The sequence below is a fragment of the Vanacampus margaritifer genome, chromosome 12, assembly GCF_051991255.1.
Source record: "Vanacampus margaritifer isolate UIUO_Vmar chromosome 12, RoL_Vmar_1.0, whole genome shotgun sequence".
NCBI classification, from domain to species: Eukaryota; Metazoa; Chordata; class Actinopteri; order Syngnathiformes; family Syngnathidae; genus Vanacampus; species Vanacampus margaritifer.
In genome coordinates this window covers 1,391,971-1,407,033 of record NC_135443.1, presented here as the reverse complement: position 1 = coordinate 1,407,033, position 15,063 = coordinate 1,391,971, and the positions used below count along the sequence as shown (strand labels likewise).

Here is a 15,063-nt window from a genome sequence, read left to right as displayed (position 1 = left end):
TGGGAGAAAGAAGCAAAATGATGAAATATTTTTTCTTTTCTTTGATTTTTGACCTTCAAACAGCGACAGACGGGCTCGCCTGTGTCGGTAGAAACACACTCTCGACCGGCGCCGCACAAAGTTCTGCCACAGATGGACTCATCCTGAAATCAGATTTATTGGCAGGAGCTTTTGTGTGAATGTGCATGTCGGAGTGCAGATGGTGAACTTTGACCTCCCACTGGGAACCCTATTTTCAATGACAAAGAGTCTGCAGCTTGACACTTTGACCACCTAAGTCGAGTGGAGATGCCGCTACAAACGCGAATTCTCACCATTATTGTAAAGAGCGATTTATGGGATATCTTTCAAAATGCAAATGTTTTTCAATGTTCAACTCCTTTTTACAAAATAAATAGGAAAAAAAAATGTCAATAATGATCAAAATTTCTGATTGATCAGTGCAACAGTGGGACAATTTCCAAGTTTGGCTTCACTCATGAAAGAAGGTGTCACCTCATGCAAAAAATAACTTTCTGAAATATGATATTATCATCTTTCACGAAATGTTTATCGATTTGATGAATGTTTGTATGGAAGCGTATTGCATTCTCTTGAAAAAAAAACACTCATGTTTTTTTGACTTTTTTTTTTTTAGGGGTGGTGGAGGCGTTTTTTTTTTTTTTTTTTTATAAGTAAGTAAATATTTTTCTGTTTCATTGATTTTTTTTTCTGGTTCCGGACTTTTTTTTCTGTTTTTTGAATATTTTTTTCTGTCATTGAAAACAAAATCTGAAAAACAGGAAAATATTTAGAAAAACAAAAAAACATTAAAAAACAGAAAATAAATTCTCAGACAAACATACAAAAATAATTCAATGAAACAGCAAAAAAATACCCCCCCCCCCCAAAAAAAAATGACTGTGAATGCAATACTACTAGTGCACTTTTTTTCCTAGTCGCAGTTATTTAATTGTTTTCATTTTTACCTCAATGAAATCGAAAGGGAGCCAACTAAGTTCAAAATCATGACATTATCCGAGGGAAACCAAACAAGCGGTCATCAGAGAGACAAAAATCTCCAAGATTTTATGACAACCGTGAATTTTAAATACTTCTACTGACGATTCTTGCTGCTACTCAAAGGTTATTTGTTCATGTGGTTTGCAATTCGCATACGCCAATCGACGATCATTTGACACATACAGTACAACGTCTGCATTTATTTGATCAAGTACAATACGGCAAACGATTCCCGTTGCTGTTGACACGAACATCTTGTAGACTTTACGACTTTGAACACTGCTAATTACTCTTGCTGCAGTTCACATTTAATTGAGTCTATAATATTTACGTTTGATAGGGCGGTTACCTTGGCAACGGGGGAGGCGCAGACGGGATGCGCAGGTACAAGCAGCAGCAAGACAGCAAGACTTGTCAACATCTGCGCGAGAGATCAACCCATTGAAACACTTTTATTAATTACAATTAAGGTTTATAGAGGTTAATGCAGTTACCAAAGCACAATGAAACCTGAAAATTATAACAATAACAAATTAGAAAGCGCTCTCAGTGTGTTGCAGCACATTTGAGCACATACTATTCAATATAGAGAGCGCAATGGAAGAATGTCTTACCTTGCTAATTTGTCCAAAATGTTATTAATTTGGCCAGAAGTTTTGAAATCCAACCGTGTCAGACGTCTGATCTCAGGTCAAATTTTCAGCTTGTGGTCATCAGCACCCGCTTCACTAACATTTTGCTTTGAGAATCATCTGCACACTGAATGAAGAGGAGGAAGACGAGGAGGAAGACGAGGAGGAGGGATGCAGGAACAGACACACCAGCTGTCGGTAACCCCCCACCACACACAAGCACACGCACACACGCACACGCACGTGCAGCTGCATGATGTGTTGAGGCAGCAAAACAAAGGCAAGCAGGGTATATTGGTATTATGATTATTTCACATTTTACAACATGCACAGGCTGTCAGGAAGTCTCCATCCCTTCAGAAAAAAAAAAAGTGACGTTTTTTTTTCTTCTTCTTCTTGAAGATGGGCCAAGCTGCAGAATGGAACATAATGCAATTGTAATGACCTCACTTGATCTTACTAGAAAAGCACGTCAATATATCGAACACAACTTTGGTTCACTAGATTCACGTTTTTAAAACTTATGAATATATTCGAGACTCCAGCCAGCAGAGGGCGACATTCACATGATGTGAGTTTCTACATGAACGTGAAAATTGTTTCATTTGACTATTTAGCGGAATTGGGATTTTACTAAGGCGTTCGTGTATTTTAGTGATTAGTAACAACGGTGTGTTGTGAGCCCTCCTGCTTCTTCATACTGTACTTAACATCCGTTTTCTATACGGCAAGCCAGGACAAGCCGAAAAACACAGCATGCTTGGAACCCTCATTTTTGTCTAACCTAATCCTTAACGAAATGCTAATTTGAAACCCTAACCCTTGTTTGAAAGCCTAAAGCATCACTTGAACTTTAGAACCTTAACCCTGTTTTTTTTAACCCTAACCTTGGCTTAGTTGGAACCCTACTTTGAAACACCAACTCAGGTTTGAAAGTGGCTTGAGGCCCAAATTTGAAACCTTAAGCCTTGCTTGAAACTAACTTTATACAAATATAAAATACTAAATAGTTGGCAAGTGCACACATTTTACCAATAGTAACCATTGGGTTGTCTTGGAATTGTCAACAATAGATCAAGAACAGTATAAGACAAGATAAAAGAAAAAAAAATTGAATTGAGAAGCTATGGGTTCACAAAAGTAAAAGTATTTTCACTTATCCAATACATACTATTTTGATTGATTCAACATCACTTTTTATATGCTGTGTGTGTGTGTGCGTGCGCGTACATATTTCACACTTCTACTATCATGTCAGTGTAGCACAACATTGCCATACAAGAGCACTCACATGCATATATGTCTCACCTCGTCTTACTCTATTTTTATTTTTAGGAGGCGCACCATCAGCGTCATGGCGCACACCAGCCGGGCGCGGGCTTATCTGGATGGTCGCACCTCCTCTGTCACACACACACACACACACATAAATAGTGAAGTTGCGTCAGTCAAAATGGCAAGTTGCAAAACTAATAAGTAAGTCTGTGTACAGAACTGTATTGAATGAATTATTATTTTTTTGTAATTCCAAAGCAATTAAAAAACAAGCAGAGTTGGAAGAAAGTTGTGCACAGATGAAAACTCAACATAAGCAACAATTTCAAACAAAACACTGGAACAGATGAAGAATCTTATGCCAAGTTGAGTGGCAACAAATGAAATGAGGTTTTTAGATCAGTTTAGAAAAGTAAGCCAATTGAAAAGCAAATTGAATGTTGAAACGAACTGTAGCCTGCAGAGGCAGTCAGTGGAATTGGAGACACTGCATCAAGTCGCTCTTTTACGTGCTCCACTTAAGAGGCCATTAGCAGCAATTTGAGCTCAGTGGGGACGTTAAAAGGAGGACTGGCTGCCTGATAATGAATCCATTGCAAAGAAGAGTGTCCAGAAAAGCGCTATATAAATCGGATGCATTGCTATTATTATGATTATTTTCTTGAATGGGATATGAATCAACATAAACATAAAAAGAGATAAGAATGAATGGAGGTTTAGTTACAAAATGGAGGACGTGCCCTAACATGAAAGCCAATTATTATTTGGGGGGTTTCGTCAACCCTTTTTGCACCTTTCTTTTTATCGTTTTTGTGTTATGTTCATTTTCATGTGCAATTCAGTGTGTCAAGTGTTCACCAAATGAAGTGCAGTGGAGTTGAGTTTGAACCTTAAGAATGTTTAACATGTTTTCCCCCGTTTATGAAAGGACTTACAATATTGGCAGTGTGGCAAATAGCGCGTGCGCCTGCAGCAGGGTAATTCTACAGCACTTTATGACTTATTTCCTTAGGGCTTCTTTGGCATGACTTTCTGGCGTTGTCACTTCAGAATTTGATCCGCTGGTTGGATCATGGGCTTCCTCGTGCAAATGGCCACTGACGGGGGGCAAACAACGTGAACGTCAAACGCGTCGTGGCACCGAGCTTTCGAGGAAACAAGTGGTTAAACATCAAAAAAAAAAAATAATCAAGACTGGTCACGGGTTGTGTTCAACTCACTTGATGGCAAGCAACAGCTTGGCAGATAGTGGCCAGTTCTTCATCTTCTTAAAAAACAACAACAACAAAAAAAGCTTCAAGCTGTAGAATAAATTTACCCCCCCCCCCCCCCAAAAAAAATTTCCACTGTCACATTTTCATTCATTGTAGGGTGTTTGATGTAGACTTTTGAGGAAATAATGTTAAATTAATCAATTTTGGAACAAAGCTCGTGTGATGTGATTTGTTGTTTTCCTTTTATTTATTTTTTTAACTATGGAAGCATATTGAATTAACTTTATTTCTTTTAAAGCCCAAATTTTTTTGAGTAATTTTTTTAGTTTTTTGTAGTTTTTTTAAATTTTATTTTCCGTTTTATTGATTTATTTTTGTATGTTTTTCTGATATTTTTTTTTCAGTTTTTTCAAATATTTTTTTCTGTTTCTCAGAATTTTTTTAGTTTTTTCATTTTTTCTGTTTATTGAATAATCGTTTTATCAGTTTTCTGATTGTTTTGAATGACAAGGGGGGGGGGGGGGGGGGAATCAGAAACCAGAAAAAAATAGTCAATATAACAGAAAATGTTAAACATTACTCAAAAAAAAAACAATAGTCAGAAAAACAGGTGTGTTTTGTCCTCTTTCGCTTCCATACATTAGAAAAATCACAACACAGGTTTTTTTTTTTCGCCACCAACACATTTTTCATTGGGGGGGTTTTGTGTGTATAATTTTGAAAGAAAATGAGTTCAATCAAATTTGAAGAAGGCTGTAACGCAACAAAATTGACTTTTTTTTTTTAATTCAGCAAATGAGTCATTATAGAGCCAGGTGCTGATTGATCTTTGAATGTAAAATTTCAATCCATGTTGGATCGCAGCATAACAAAACGTGGAAAGAGGTGAAGCACTTTGGATCATTTTGCCGATGCGCCGTATGTGCCAAAAACATCAGCAGAGAGTCCACAGCGAGGTTTGAACCTTATCTCCTGATCTTCTGGCCACTTGTATTTTTGAATAGCTTTTCGTTTGATGGAGCGTTCAAACAGACACGTCGCAAATAAAAACACAATCGCGCTTCTGTCATTAGGCAAAAACACTCGCAACTTTGTTCTCAAACCAACTTTTGGACTCACATGGCGTAACCGCCGCGTAAATCAATTGAGCAGGGACGTCTTTCTTGCGATCTGCCCACGCGCGCGTGTGCGCGCGCGTGTGCGCACGGCCTGCAGGGATGCGGCGGGCCTTCGGTAACATCACAAGTTCTGTGCGAGATTATAAAAACACATGTTGACGTTCTCATCATGATTGCAGCGCGAGATTGTGAACATTTCTTTTGTCTGGCAGTCATGGAGTAAACTGTGGTCGTTTAATCTTTCTTTCCCAGCAAATGGTTACTGCAAACACTGGGGCCTAATTTATTGGATATTCAATCATTCCTATTCAGAAGTCTTCTCATGTCAGTCAAACAGTTCTGGGGATTTTTTTCCCCCCACATGCTTACAAAGTCACCTTGTTATCTAAATAAAAGTAAAACTTTTCTTCCATAATAAAACGCACAACATCCTCTTTAAACATCTACTCATGCATATGGATCGCTCGTTCAAATTTGAACCGCAACACGTTCTTCAAACCCTCATTTGAAACCATAAGACCTTAACCTTGACTTTAAACCCTAATTTGAAAACTTAACCATGGTTGGAAACCCTAACTTGAAACCCAAATCCTGGCTTGAAAACCGTACTTGAAACCCTACCTTTGGCTTCGAACCTTAATTTGTGACCCTAACCCTGCCTTGAGAGGGGAAGTCAAGTCAAAAAAGTTCTTTAACGTGTTCTCTGTTAGTCTAAACTCGACATTCTGATTACGACGGCTGTGGTGGTAGTTTTGAGTGTTGATTTTTATTAGCTGAATAAATACTAAATTTGAATCCGGAGTTAACTATTGAAGTCATGTGATTAATTATGATTTTAAAAATGTCTGACACCTCTAATGAATGTAACTATTTTGATTCATCATCATTTCAAATACAATAAAAACATTTGTGATGAATTTTTCCGACATCACAGTGCCAAGCGGACCCATCGAGCCAACGTCACATGACCAAACCCAGAAACCAGGTAAGGCGTGACGATCGTTTGCAGTCGGCAGCAAGTACAAAACAAAATGGCCGCCCTCTGAAACGGGTGCACCGCGTACAAAACTAACCGGCTTTGTGTTCGGGGAGAACGTTTTCACTCCCAAATAAAATTTTTGGGACGTGAGCACAATAGCTTGTAGAGAGCCAATCCAAATGACCTTCAGGTAGCATTCGCGCAATAGAAAAATGCCACCGGCTTTGTGGCCGGCTTCCCAATTATTCACACACACACACACGCCCAAACACACACACACACACACACACACACGCAAGAAGGCCAGCATTGGGGGAACCGGCGGCCAGATAAGAAAAGAGTGACAAGGAGGGAATGCTGGGCCTGGACCTCAAGCCATTGTGTCCTCGTACAATATACGACTTCCTCTCTGTGACAGACGCTACACACACGCACACACACAATAACACATTATTACACACTCAAACAAACCTATACGCGTATACGAGCGTTGTGAACAGCAGCGACATGGCACCAGGAACATTTCTTTTTGAGACAAGGCCCAGCCCGGGAGGGAGGGAGAGAGAGAGAGAGAGAAAGAGAGCGAGAGAGAGAGAGAGAAAGAGAGAGCGAATCCGCTACAAAATTGTCATAGCGACGTCCCCTCGCTCACACGCTCAACGTGTGCCTTCATCACTCGCAAGTCACCCTGGGCTGAAAACTTTGTGCTGACTTTCTCTCACTCGGCGACTTTATTTTTGGACAAAAGCAGTCCGTGACGCCGGAGCGATTACCTGCAAGGTGTTTTCTTGGCTCCTTCCTGCCTTGCTACAAACCTGCTGCTAGTTTGACCCAAGTGCGACTTCAAGCCCACAATTCAGGTGGCGTCATCGTCAAAATCGACGACAACATCCGATTGTTGGTACGTATCTGCAACACATACACACTTCAAAGGATATTTAACTCATTGAGCCATTTTCAGCAATAAAAAGTTAAGATTTTGTCTATAATTAATTTGATAACTTGATTATTTTTCATGTACAGTTAAATGTTGCCACTTGCTGTCAACTGAAAACGGCATCACAGGTGCTCGGGGAACAGGCAGCGACCAATCGCCTGCTCATCTTTCATCCGGGTTTGATCATGTGATGCTAGAAAACTGAGCCATGATTGGTCGTTACCTGAGCCCTGAGCACCTGTGATGCCGTTTTCAGTTGACAGCAAGTGGCAACATTTAACTGCACATATAAAAATAACCACATTATCAAATATATTTTAGACAAAATATTAAATTCTGGCTAAATGAGCCAAGTATCCCTTAGAAAAAAAAGTAACTACTACCTCTTTGACTGCCAGACGTTTTCAGAAAAGGGATGCCGTGGGTGCCAGCCGATTTTAAGCATTTTGACTGATCTTTCAAGGGCCATAGAAAATTATGTGTTTGGACTGTGGAAACACACATACTACCAAATGAAAGATTGGACTATCATCTTTCATCAGAAAAAAAAAGTTTGTTTCTACCTTATTCCGTTTTTCAGTAATCAACAATAGAAAATGGTTAGTTTCACCTCTGTTTTGAAACAAACGTCTTTTAACGTCTTTGGCACTCCTCCATAGGATTTTACTAAACGTTATTTAACGTTTTTGGCAGTCAAAGAGTTTAATATTATTATTATGGTTGACAACTGGTTGCTTTTCGAAGACACAAACCAAGAAAATGTGCGCAAATTGTTGCATGCTTTGCCAGGACACATACACACACACACACACACACACACACACACACACACACACAATTCAGTTTGGTGGTAATTGCTTGACAAATTTGTTTCAAGTGGTTTGAGTGTTTTGTAGTTGATCTCTTAATGCTTAAATTGCTCATAAACACAAGGTTACGCTTACTTTATTTTATTTTTAGCTCATATTAAAAAACACCCTGAGGTGCAAATCAGAGAGAGACAGACAGAGGGAGTGTGTGTGTGTGTGTGTGTGTGTGTGTGTTATTGTAGCAGGATGGGGAACAATGCTGAGTGCTGGAGAGACACACACACACACACACACACAAAGGTCAAGCAATAGTCTATACAAGGAAGTAATATTGTTATTAAGTATCTCAACATGAACGCACGCGCACGCACACACGCACGCATGCAGGCACGCACGCACACTCACACTCACACTCACACACACACGCACACACACACACACACACACACCCACACACACACACACACACACACACACACACACACAGCCTTGGGGTGTCCCAAAAACAGGAAGGGAGGGGCATTTAAGAAATAAAGACGGCGTTTGTGGTCTGATCAAATGTTTGTCTCTCTTTGACCTGAAGGCGATCGAGTCTATTAGCGTGCGTTTGCGGACGACATTGAAATGAATTGAACCCACAGCTGACGACTCTCCCGAGAAATCAATTAACTGCCATGATTAATGATGATCATTCTCTCGCAGTAATCAATTTGAACGTCATGAACGCAACGTCGGAGCCACACAAACATTCAGATGTTCCCCTAATTCATTTTCACAACAATCAAAGAATACCAGCAGTTGTGTGGTCAAATTTATAAGTTTCCATTGCGGAGTGGAATTCTGGTGGCCTGCGTTGGTACACAAATAGCAGCAAAAAGACTCGTGTGTGTGTGCGTGTGTGTGTGTGTGGGAGTGGATGTTTCCCTTCCCAAGAGAGCGACGGGGGCGAGTGTGGGAACCAAAAGTGAAGCTAAAGTAAGATGAGGAGCAAACATTAAATGTATCTTTTTTTTAAAACGGGTCAAACTGAGGGTTATGTGAACCATTACATTAACCGCAAATGATATCTGTAAATTCATATTTTCATTTATTTCATATTTAGAAAAAGAAGATAGTTAGAGTTCCAAGCTGTCTTAAAAATGTGTATGATGATGTCAAAATTCACCAAAGTACATCCAGAAAATATTTCTATTTCTTGCTTGGCAAGTGTGGGTTTTGCTACCATGACGACCAGGTGACAAGGGTGTTGTGATCAGGTGAGCGGCTTATATGTCTGGAAGCGGAGCCCAGAGTGTGGGGGGAAAAAAAAACAGCAATCATTTTTGTAAAGACAGTAAAAGCATTTTCACTGGTGGAGGCAGCACTTCATATACTCGTCAATGAGCGCGTCAACAATTTTACCCAGCAATCAAGTATGTGCCGCTCATCACAAGTCAACATTGTGCATCTCTGCTTACCTTGCGGGGGACGTCCGGCCATGGCTTGAAAGTGGCTGTGGCTCTTAACCCAGGATAGCTTCCCAGTCATGCGTGGAGAAACTGGCTGTGAGGACAACGATGTAAATGAATGCAAATGGCAAAACCGAGAGGCAACTACACGCATACAAACCACAGTATTCAAAAGTCTTTTATGATTTTGTTTTGACGATCACCAACATGCAAATGAACAAGTGCATTCGAAAGCACCACCGCCAAAATCCCTTTTCCAGACTCAAATTGGACGTCACGAGCCGCATTCTTCAGCACCCAGCGTGTCTGATTCTTCCCATTCCCTTTTCAGTGCTTTTTTTGTGAAGGTTGCTAACCAATTTTGTCCGCTTTGAAGGTGAGAACGTGAATTTGGCCGAGGGGTAGCCGGCATCCAAACAGCCCGCGAGGAAATCCATGGCAGACTGGAGTCTACTGGGAAACTTCCTGGAGGAAGTGCAGGAACACTCCACCTCCATTGGCAAGGTACACGCACGCACACGCACGCGCACGCACACGCACACGGGTCTCCTGCTCAATTGATGTCAATCAGGTTCTTGTTTTGACATAATGTAAAGTTTGAAAGCCAGCGTACAAGCTCACAACTAATATCGTACGTATCGCAGAACATCTTTCCCCTTTGAAATGAATGTAAATGCCATTAATCCGTTCCAGCTCAGTAATGAGAACACAATCAAATAGAATGTAAAGAATTAAACGGGACGTTAAATTCAATGGACAGTGTGCTGCTCTCGCGTGTGTGCATGCCTTGGCCACCAGGGGGCAGTATAACACATACAGTACATAATACATGCAAAGAAGACCATTTCCATCCAGATCAGTAAGATGCATTAATATTTGTCCATTTTCACAGCGCAGGTTGAAGGTTTATAACCACCATGACATAGATGCTAGTTTTGTTAGCCCGCGTATGGCGTTTGACATTGAGTGTTAGCATTATTAAAATTGTGGCTCCCAGTTGCTATTTGGGGACTAATATAACATTTCATTCCATAAAGATGACATGAAATTGCTATTCAAAAACAATGGGAGGGACTACGAAAGCGTTAAAACAAGACAAAAACAATCAAACGGCATTTTCTGTTTGCAGGTGTGGTTGACCATCCTGTTTATCTTCCGCATTCTGGTACTCGGGACGGCGGCCGAGTCGTCTTGGGGTGACGAGCAGGAGGACTTCAACTGCGACACGGAACAGCCCGGCTGCGAGAACGTTTGCTACGACCGGGCCTTCCCCATCGCGCACATACGATACTGGGTACGCACACAAAAAATTGGGGTCGCCATTTTGAAAAAATGACTTAGTCCAAGAAGGTGAATAAATAGAATCTTTATACAACACCCCAAAAAATATATTGTTTCCTTACTGTTGTTTTACAAATAGTTCATTAAAACTCTAGTGTTGTTACGCCCCTTTTCTGCCCCCCCCCCCCCCCCCACACACACACATTTATTTATTTTTTGCCCCATTCAATACCCCCCCCCCCCGTCGGCTAAGCTTTTGAACACGATCCCGCAGGTTCTGCAGATCGTGTTCGTCTCCACGCCCAGCCTGGTGTACATGGGCCACGCCATGCACACCGTGCGGCGGGAGGAAAAGCGGCGCAACCGAGAGGAGGACGAGGCGGGCGACGACAACGACGACCCGGGAGGGGGCAGCGAGGACGAGGAGCAAGGCGGCAAGGAATCGAGAAAGGGCAAGAAGGCGGGGATGGCTGGCAGGGTGCGCCTGAAGGGGGCGCTGCTGCAGACGTACGTGCTGAGTATCCTCATCAGGAGCATCATGGAGGTAAGCGCAGTTTATTGTACGCGCCTCAAGATATCATTTTCTTTCAGATCGCTCACATTATTTTTTTGTCACAAAAAAATTTACTAAAAAATTGTGGTCGCTAACATTTCTTCAAAAACAAAAAACAAGATTACTGTCAAACTAAACATGAAACAGTAATGACATGATTGGTAAACACAATATACAGGCTAACGAAACTAGCATTGATGTTGCAGTGTAATTAGATAGATAGAGAAATTGACACTTCATCCCGTGAGGGAAATTAGATTGTCACAGCAGCAATGGACAATGGACATGAAATAGCACAACTCTATTAGGCTGAATTAAAAAAATAAATAAATAAAGTACCTGACTGTAGTTGACATGTTGGTCCATGCAGGTGGTGTTCCTGTGCCTGCAGTACTTCCTGTATGGAATATTCCTCCACCCTCTCTATGTCTGCAAGGTAGAAAATAAAACAGTATTGTCAAGTTATTTTCACAGCCATTAAGTGTCATTGTGTGTGTGTGTGTGCTTTTGTCTTTGCTACATTGTGGGGCCCATACACTTGAAATTGTGGGGACATTTTGGTGGTCCCCACAAGTTCAGACCTCTTTTTGAGGGTCAAGACTTGGTTTTAGAGTTTAGGTTTCAATTGGATTATGGTTGAGGTTAGGGTAAGGAATGGGGGTAGGCAATCATTTTTAATGGTTGGGGTTAGGGGGAGGGGCTAGAAAATGCATTATGGCAATGAGACGTTCCCATTAGACATGTAAACCCAACGTGTGTGTGTGTGTGTGTGTGTGGTTAGGCCTGGCCGTGTCCCCACCTGGTTAACTGTTACGTTTCGCGTCCCACGGAGAAGAACGTCTTTATCGTGTTCATGATGGCCGTGTCGGGCGTGTCCCTGGTGCTCAGCGTGCTGGAGCTCCACCACCTGGCCTGGAGGCACTGCTGCAGGTAAACACACAAAATAGGATTACGTGTTTCTCTCTCCTGCCCAGTTGTCAACTGTTCAAACCGCTCATCAAGCATTACTTGGAAAAATTGAAAATTCATTGCATTACATTTTTACTTTGTTCTTGGAATATTAAAACGTTTTCCCCTCAAAGAAATATAACTTTATTCATGGTTTGTTACAACTTTTCCTGTGCATTCTCACTCACCCAAATCTGACTTTTTTCTTCTCTAACAAAACTTTTTTTTTTTTTTAAAGGACTTAATTTTTGGAAAAATGTTGATATAAAAAATATGTTTTTGTTGTAATAGAACTTTCTTCTTGGGGGAAAAATGACAATGTATTACTTAAATTTGTATTTACCCCCACACCCACCACTACACACCTTTTCTTGCAATAAAGACTTTTGTCTGTTATTCTTGCACTACAATTTTTTTCTCTATTTTTTTTAAATTATTTTCTGGAAAAAAATCCTTCCAACAAAAAATTGCATTATTTGTAAGATTGCAATGTTTTTAGAAGCCCAAAACTGGTTCCACACTAACAATGTGAGATAAAAACATCCTCTTTGTCTTTGCAGACGTTTTTTGGCGTCAAGGAAGTCAGCGACCGCCAAAGAGTCACCTGAATCCAAACAAGTCCCCTTGTCCCCGTCCCCGTCGCCGCCATCCACCCCACCTCCCGAGTTCAGCCAGTGCGTGATCGGATCCTCGCACTTCCTGGCGCTGCCCTTCCCCAACCACCGGCTAGCCCACCAGCAGAACTCGGTCAACATGGCGGCCGAGCAGCACAAGATGGCGGCGGGCGCACGCGGCGACGAGAGCCTGCTGCAGATGAGCTGCTACTCTGCAGGCTGGCGCGGCCCCGCCAACATGGCCGTCTGCTACGACGACGCCGGCGGCGCCGAGCGACTGCTGCTGTGCGCCGCCGGCGCCGGCGCCGAGGCCGTGGCCAGCCCCAAGGACAAACGTCGACTCAGCAAAACCAGTGGCGCGAGCAGCCGAACGCGAGCCGACGACCTCGCCATCTGACAACAGGGGCCTTTCAGCTCCGGGCTTGAACTTGTGATGCGCCCAATCAACACTGCGGCCCTTCATGCACAAGCCTCCGAGGAGCATTCCACTCTTAAGGCCTGACCCGCTTGTCATAAAACTGACTGAAAGCAGAATGGTGGGAATCAGGCTACACATTCTTTTTTTGGGGTTTTAAAAGGCAAACAAGAGCGGCTGCATGTAGGTCACCAACATAATTCTACTGGATTACAAAAGGTCATAGGCTAGGTCATGTATTTGGTAGCACATCGCAATAACAAGGAACCAAAACAAAATAACTTAACAGCATCTGGAGCACTTCACATTCAATATTTATCTCATAACGTAACAAAAACGGAAAGAAAATACATCCTACTCGATAGAGAGGATGATTATTAAAAGCAGGTCTTTTTGATATCATTTATTTTCCGACCCATACCAGTATGAGTTGTCCCTCTTTGAGATGACACCGGATTTTTTTTTTTTGTCAATTTTTGTAAAATTACATTTAAAAAAAAAAAAAAACAACTTTGGCCTTGTAATTCTGTGAATTTTCTTTTCCTTAAAACATTGTCTTTTTCCATCCAATATTACATTGAAAGAAATTCCAATTTCATTGCAGTACTATTACGACTTTTCTCAGAAAGAAGAAATCCAACTTTATTCTTGTAACATTATGACTTTTATTTTCATGGAATCAACAGCTCCTCTGCTGATCCCCGCCGATTAGAATCTTTGCTCTATTTGGCCCCGAAGATATGATTAGCGATCAATCGTTATGACACAGTTGATTATGAGACTCATCTGGACCACCACAACACAAACAAGCAGGAGTGAGTCCCTACAAACATTAACGATGTGCCTTATTCTTTTTATTGGGTGTTGGATTAACTATGCATGCTAACGATGCAGCCGACTCTGGATTGGACAATAAATTGCATCTTTCCAGTGAAAAAAATAGAACTTTTGACGAGGGGCTACATGGGGGCCACGGAAATGGAAGTGATGAGCAGAGACACAACTCTGCCTAGGAACCAAACAACTTTTGTAAAAACAAACAAACAAACTGCTGGACGATGTCAAACTTGAATGAGTTCTGAATGTTGATCCTTTTTTTTTATTACAGAGACATTTTTTTAAAAGTCTGTGCGCTTTTGACTGTGAAGTTGCCACAGTGGACTTTCATAAAAATGCATGCATGCTATTCAAGTGTTCAATCACCATTTATCACATATTCTTCATTACAACTTTTTCACAAAAAAAAAAAAAAACAAGTATATATTTTTGCTGGTAACCTTACTTTTTATTTTCACAATGAAAACTTTTTCTGGATTCTTTTTCTGATCAAAAAATGTTTTGATTTTGAAATAAGTGCTATACAATGCTGAATTTTAGTCAAACATTTTTTTCTTGTTTAAAAAGAAATACATTTTTGAAAAATAAGACTTTCTTGAAAAATGTTTACTTAAATCTGGGAATTTCTTTTATTCTCAATAAGGCTTCCGTATTTTAATATGGTATTTACATAATGACATTGTATTATGACTTTTTTTCCCAGTTACATTGCTTTTTTTTTTATTTTTATAATTACCTATGGGATGGACAATCAGTTGCCCACACTCGAAATGGCCTTCAATTAATTTTTGAAAATAAAAAATGTTTTCTGGAGCTTTTAAGTTGTAATAACAGTGTTCCCCACTAGATGGCAGACACCACTTACAAGTGCCTCCGGCACCCACACTGTACTTGTGCATCAGAGAAGAAAAAAGAGTGGGTGCTGATGAAAAGCATGATGAAAAGCAGCGCTATGACTCCATTTGGTCAAGAAAAAAATGTTGACTTTCAGGTAAAACATG

At 40.9% G+C, this 15,063-nt stretch overlaps 2 protein-coding genes across 6 annotated transcripts in view; one reads left to right on the top strand and one right to left on the bottom strand.

Moving 5' to 3' along the window:
- Positions 1-12,176, bottom strand: part of LOC144061107 (follistatin-related protein 1-like) — a 14,701-nt gene extending 2,525 nt beyond the window's left edge. Inside the window, exons 1-10 of one of the 5 annotated variants that reach the window (XM_077581222.1) lie at positions 12,048-12,176; positions 11,588-11,677; positions 9,424-9,508; positions 6,994-7,129; positions 4,130-4,173; positions 3,845-4,006; positions 2,943-3,037; positions 1,617-1,826; positions 1,352-1,423; positions 54-143 (exon numbers count right to left, since the gene is read on the bottom strand). In XM_077581222.1, the coding sequence (XP_077437348.1) occupies positions 54-143; positions 1,352-1,423 (162 nt within the window). In that variant the 5' untranslated portion in view covers positions 1,617-1,826; positions 2,943-3,037; positions 3,845-4,006; ... (3 more) ...; positions 11,588-11,677; positions 12,048-12,176. Of the gene's footprint in view, positions 1-53; positions 144-1,351; positions 1,424-1,616; positions 1,827-2,942; positions 4,007-4,129; positions 4,174-6,993; positions 7,130-9,423; positions 9,509-11,587; positions 11,678-12,047 lie in introns of all 5 variants that reach the window. The other 4 variants (XM_077581224.1, XM_077581220.1, XM_077581221.1 and 1 more) reach the window with 4 other exon arrangements.
- Positions 6,887-15,063, top strand: LOC144061102 (gap junction alpha-5 protein-like). Its single transcript, XM_077581212.1, has 7 exons — positions 6,887-7,121; positions 9,791-9,918; positions 10,544-10,708; positions 10,970-11,239; positions 11,619-11,684; positions 12,030-12,178; positions 12,757-15,063. Exons 2-7 carry the CDS (start codon positions 9,850-9,852, stop codon positions 13,205-13,207), a joined length of 1,170 nt encoding a protein of 389 aa, XP_077437338.1. The 5' UTR covers positions 6,887-7,121; positions 9,791-9,849; the 3' UTR covers positions 13,208-15,063.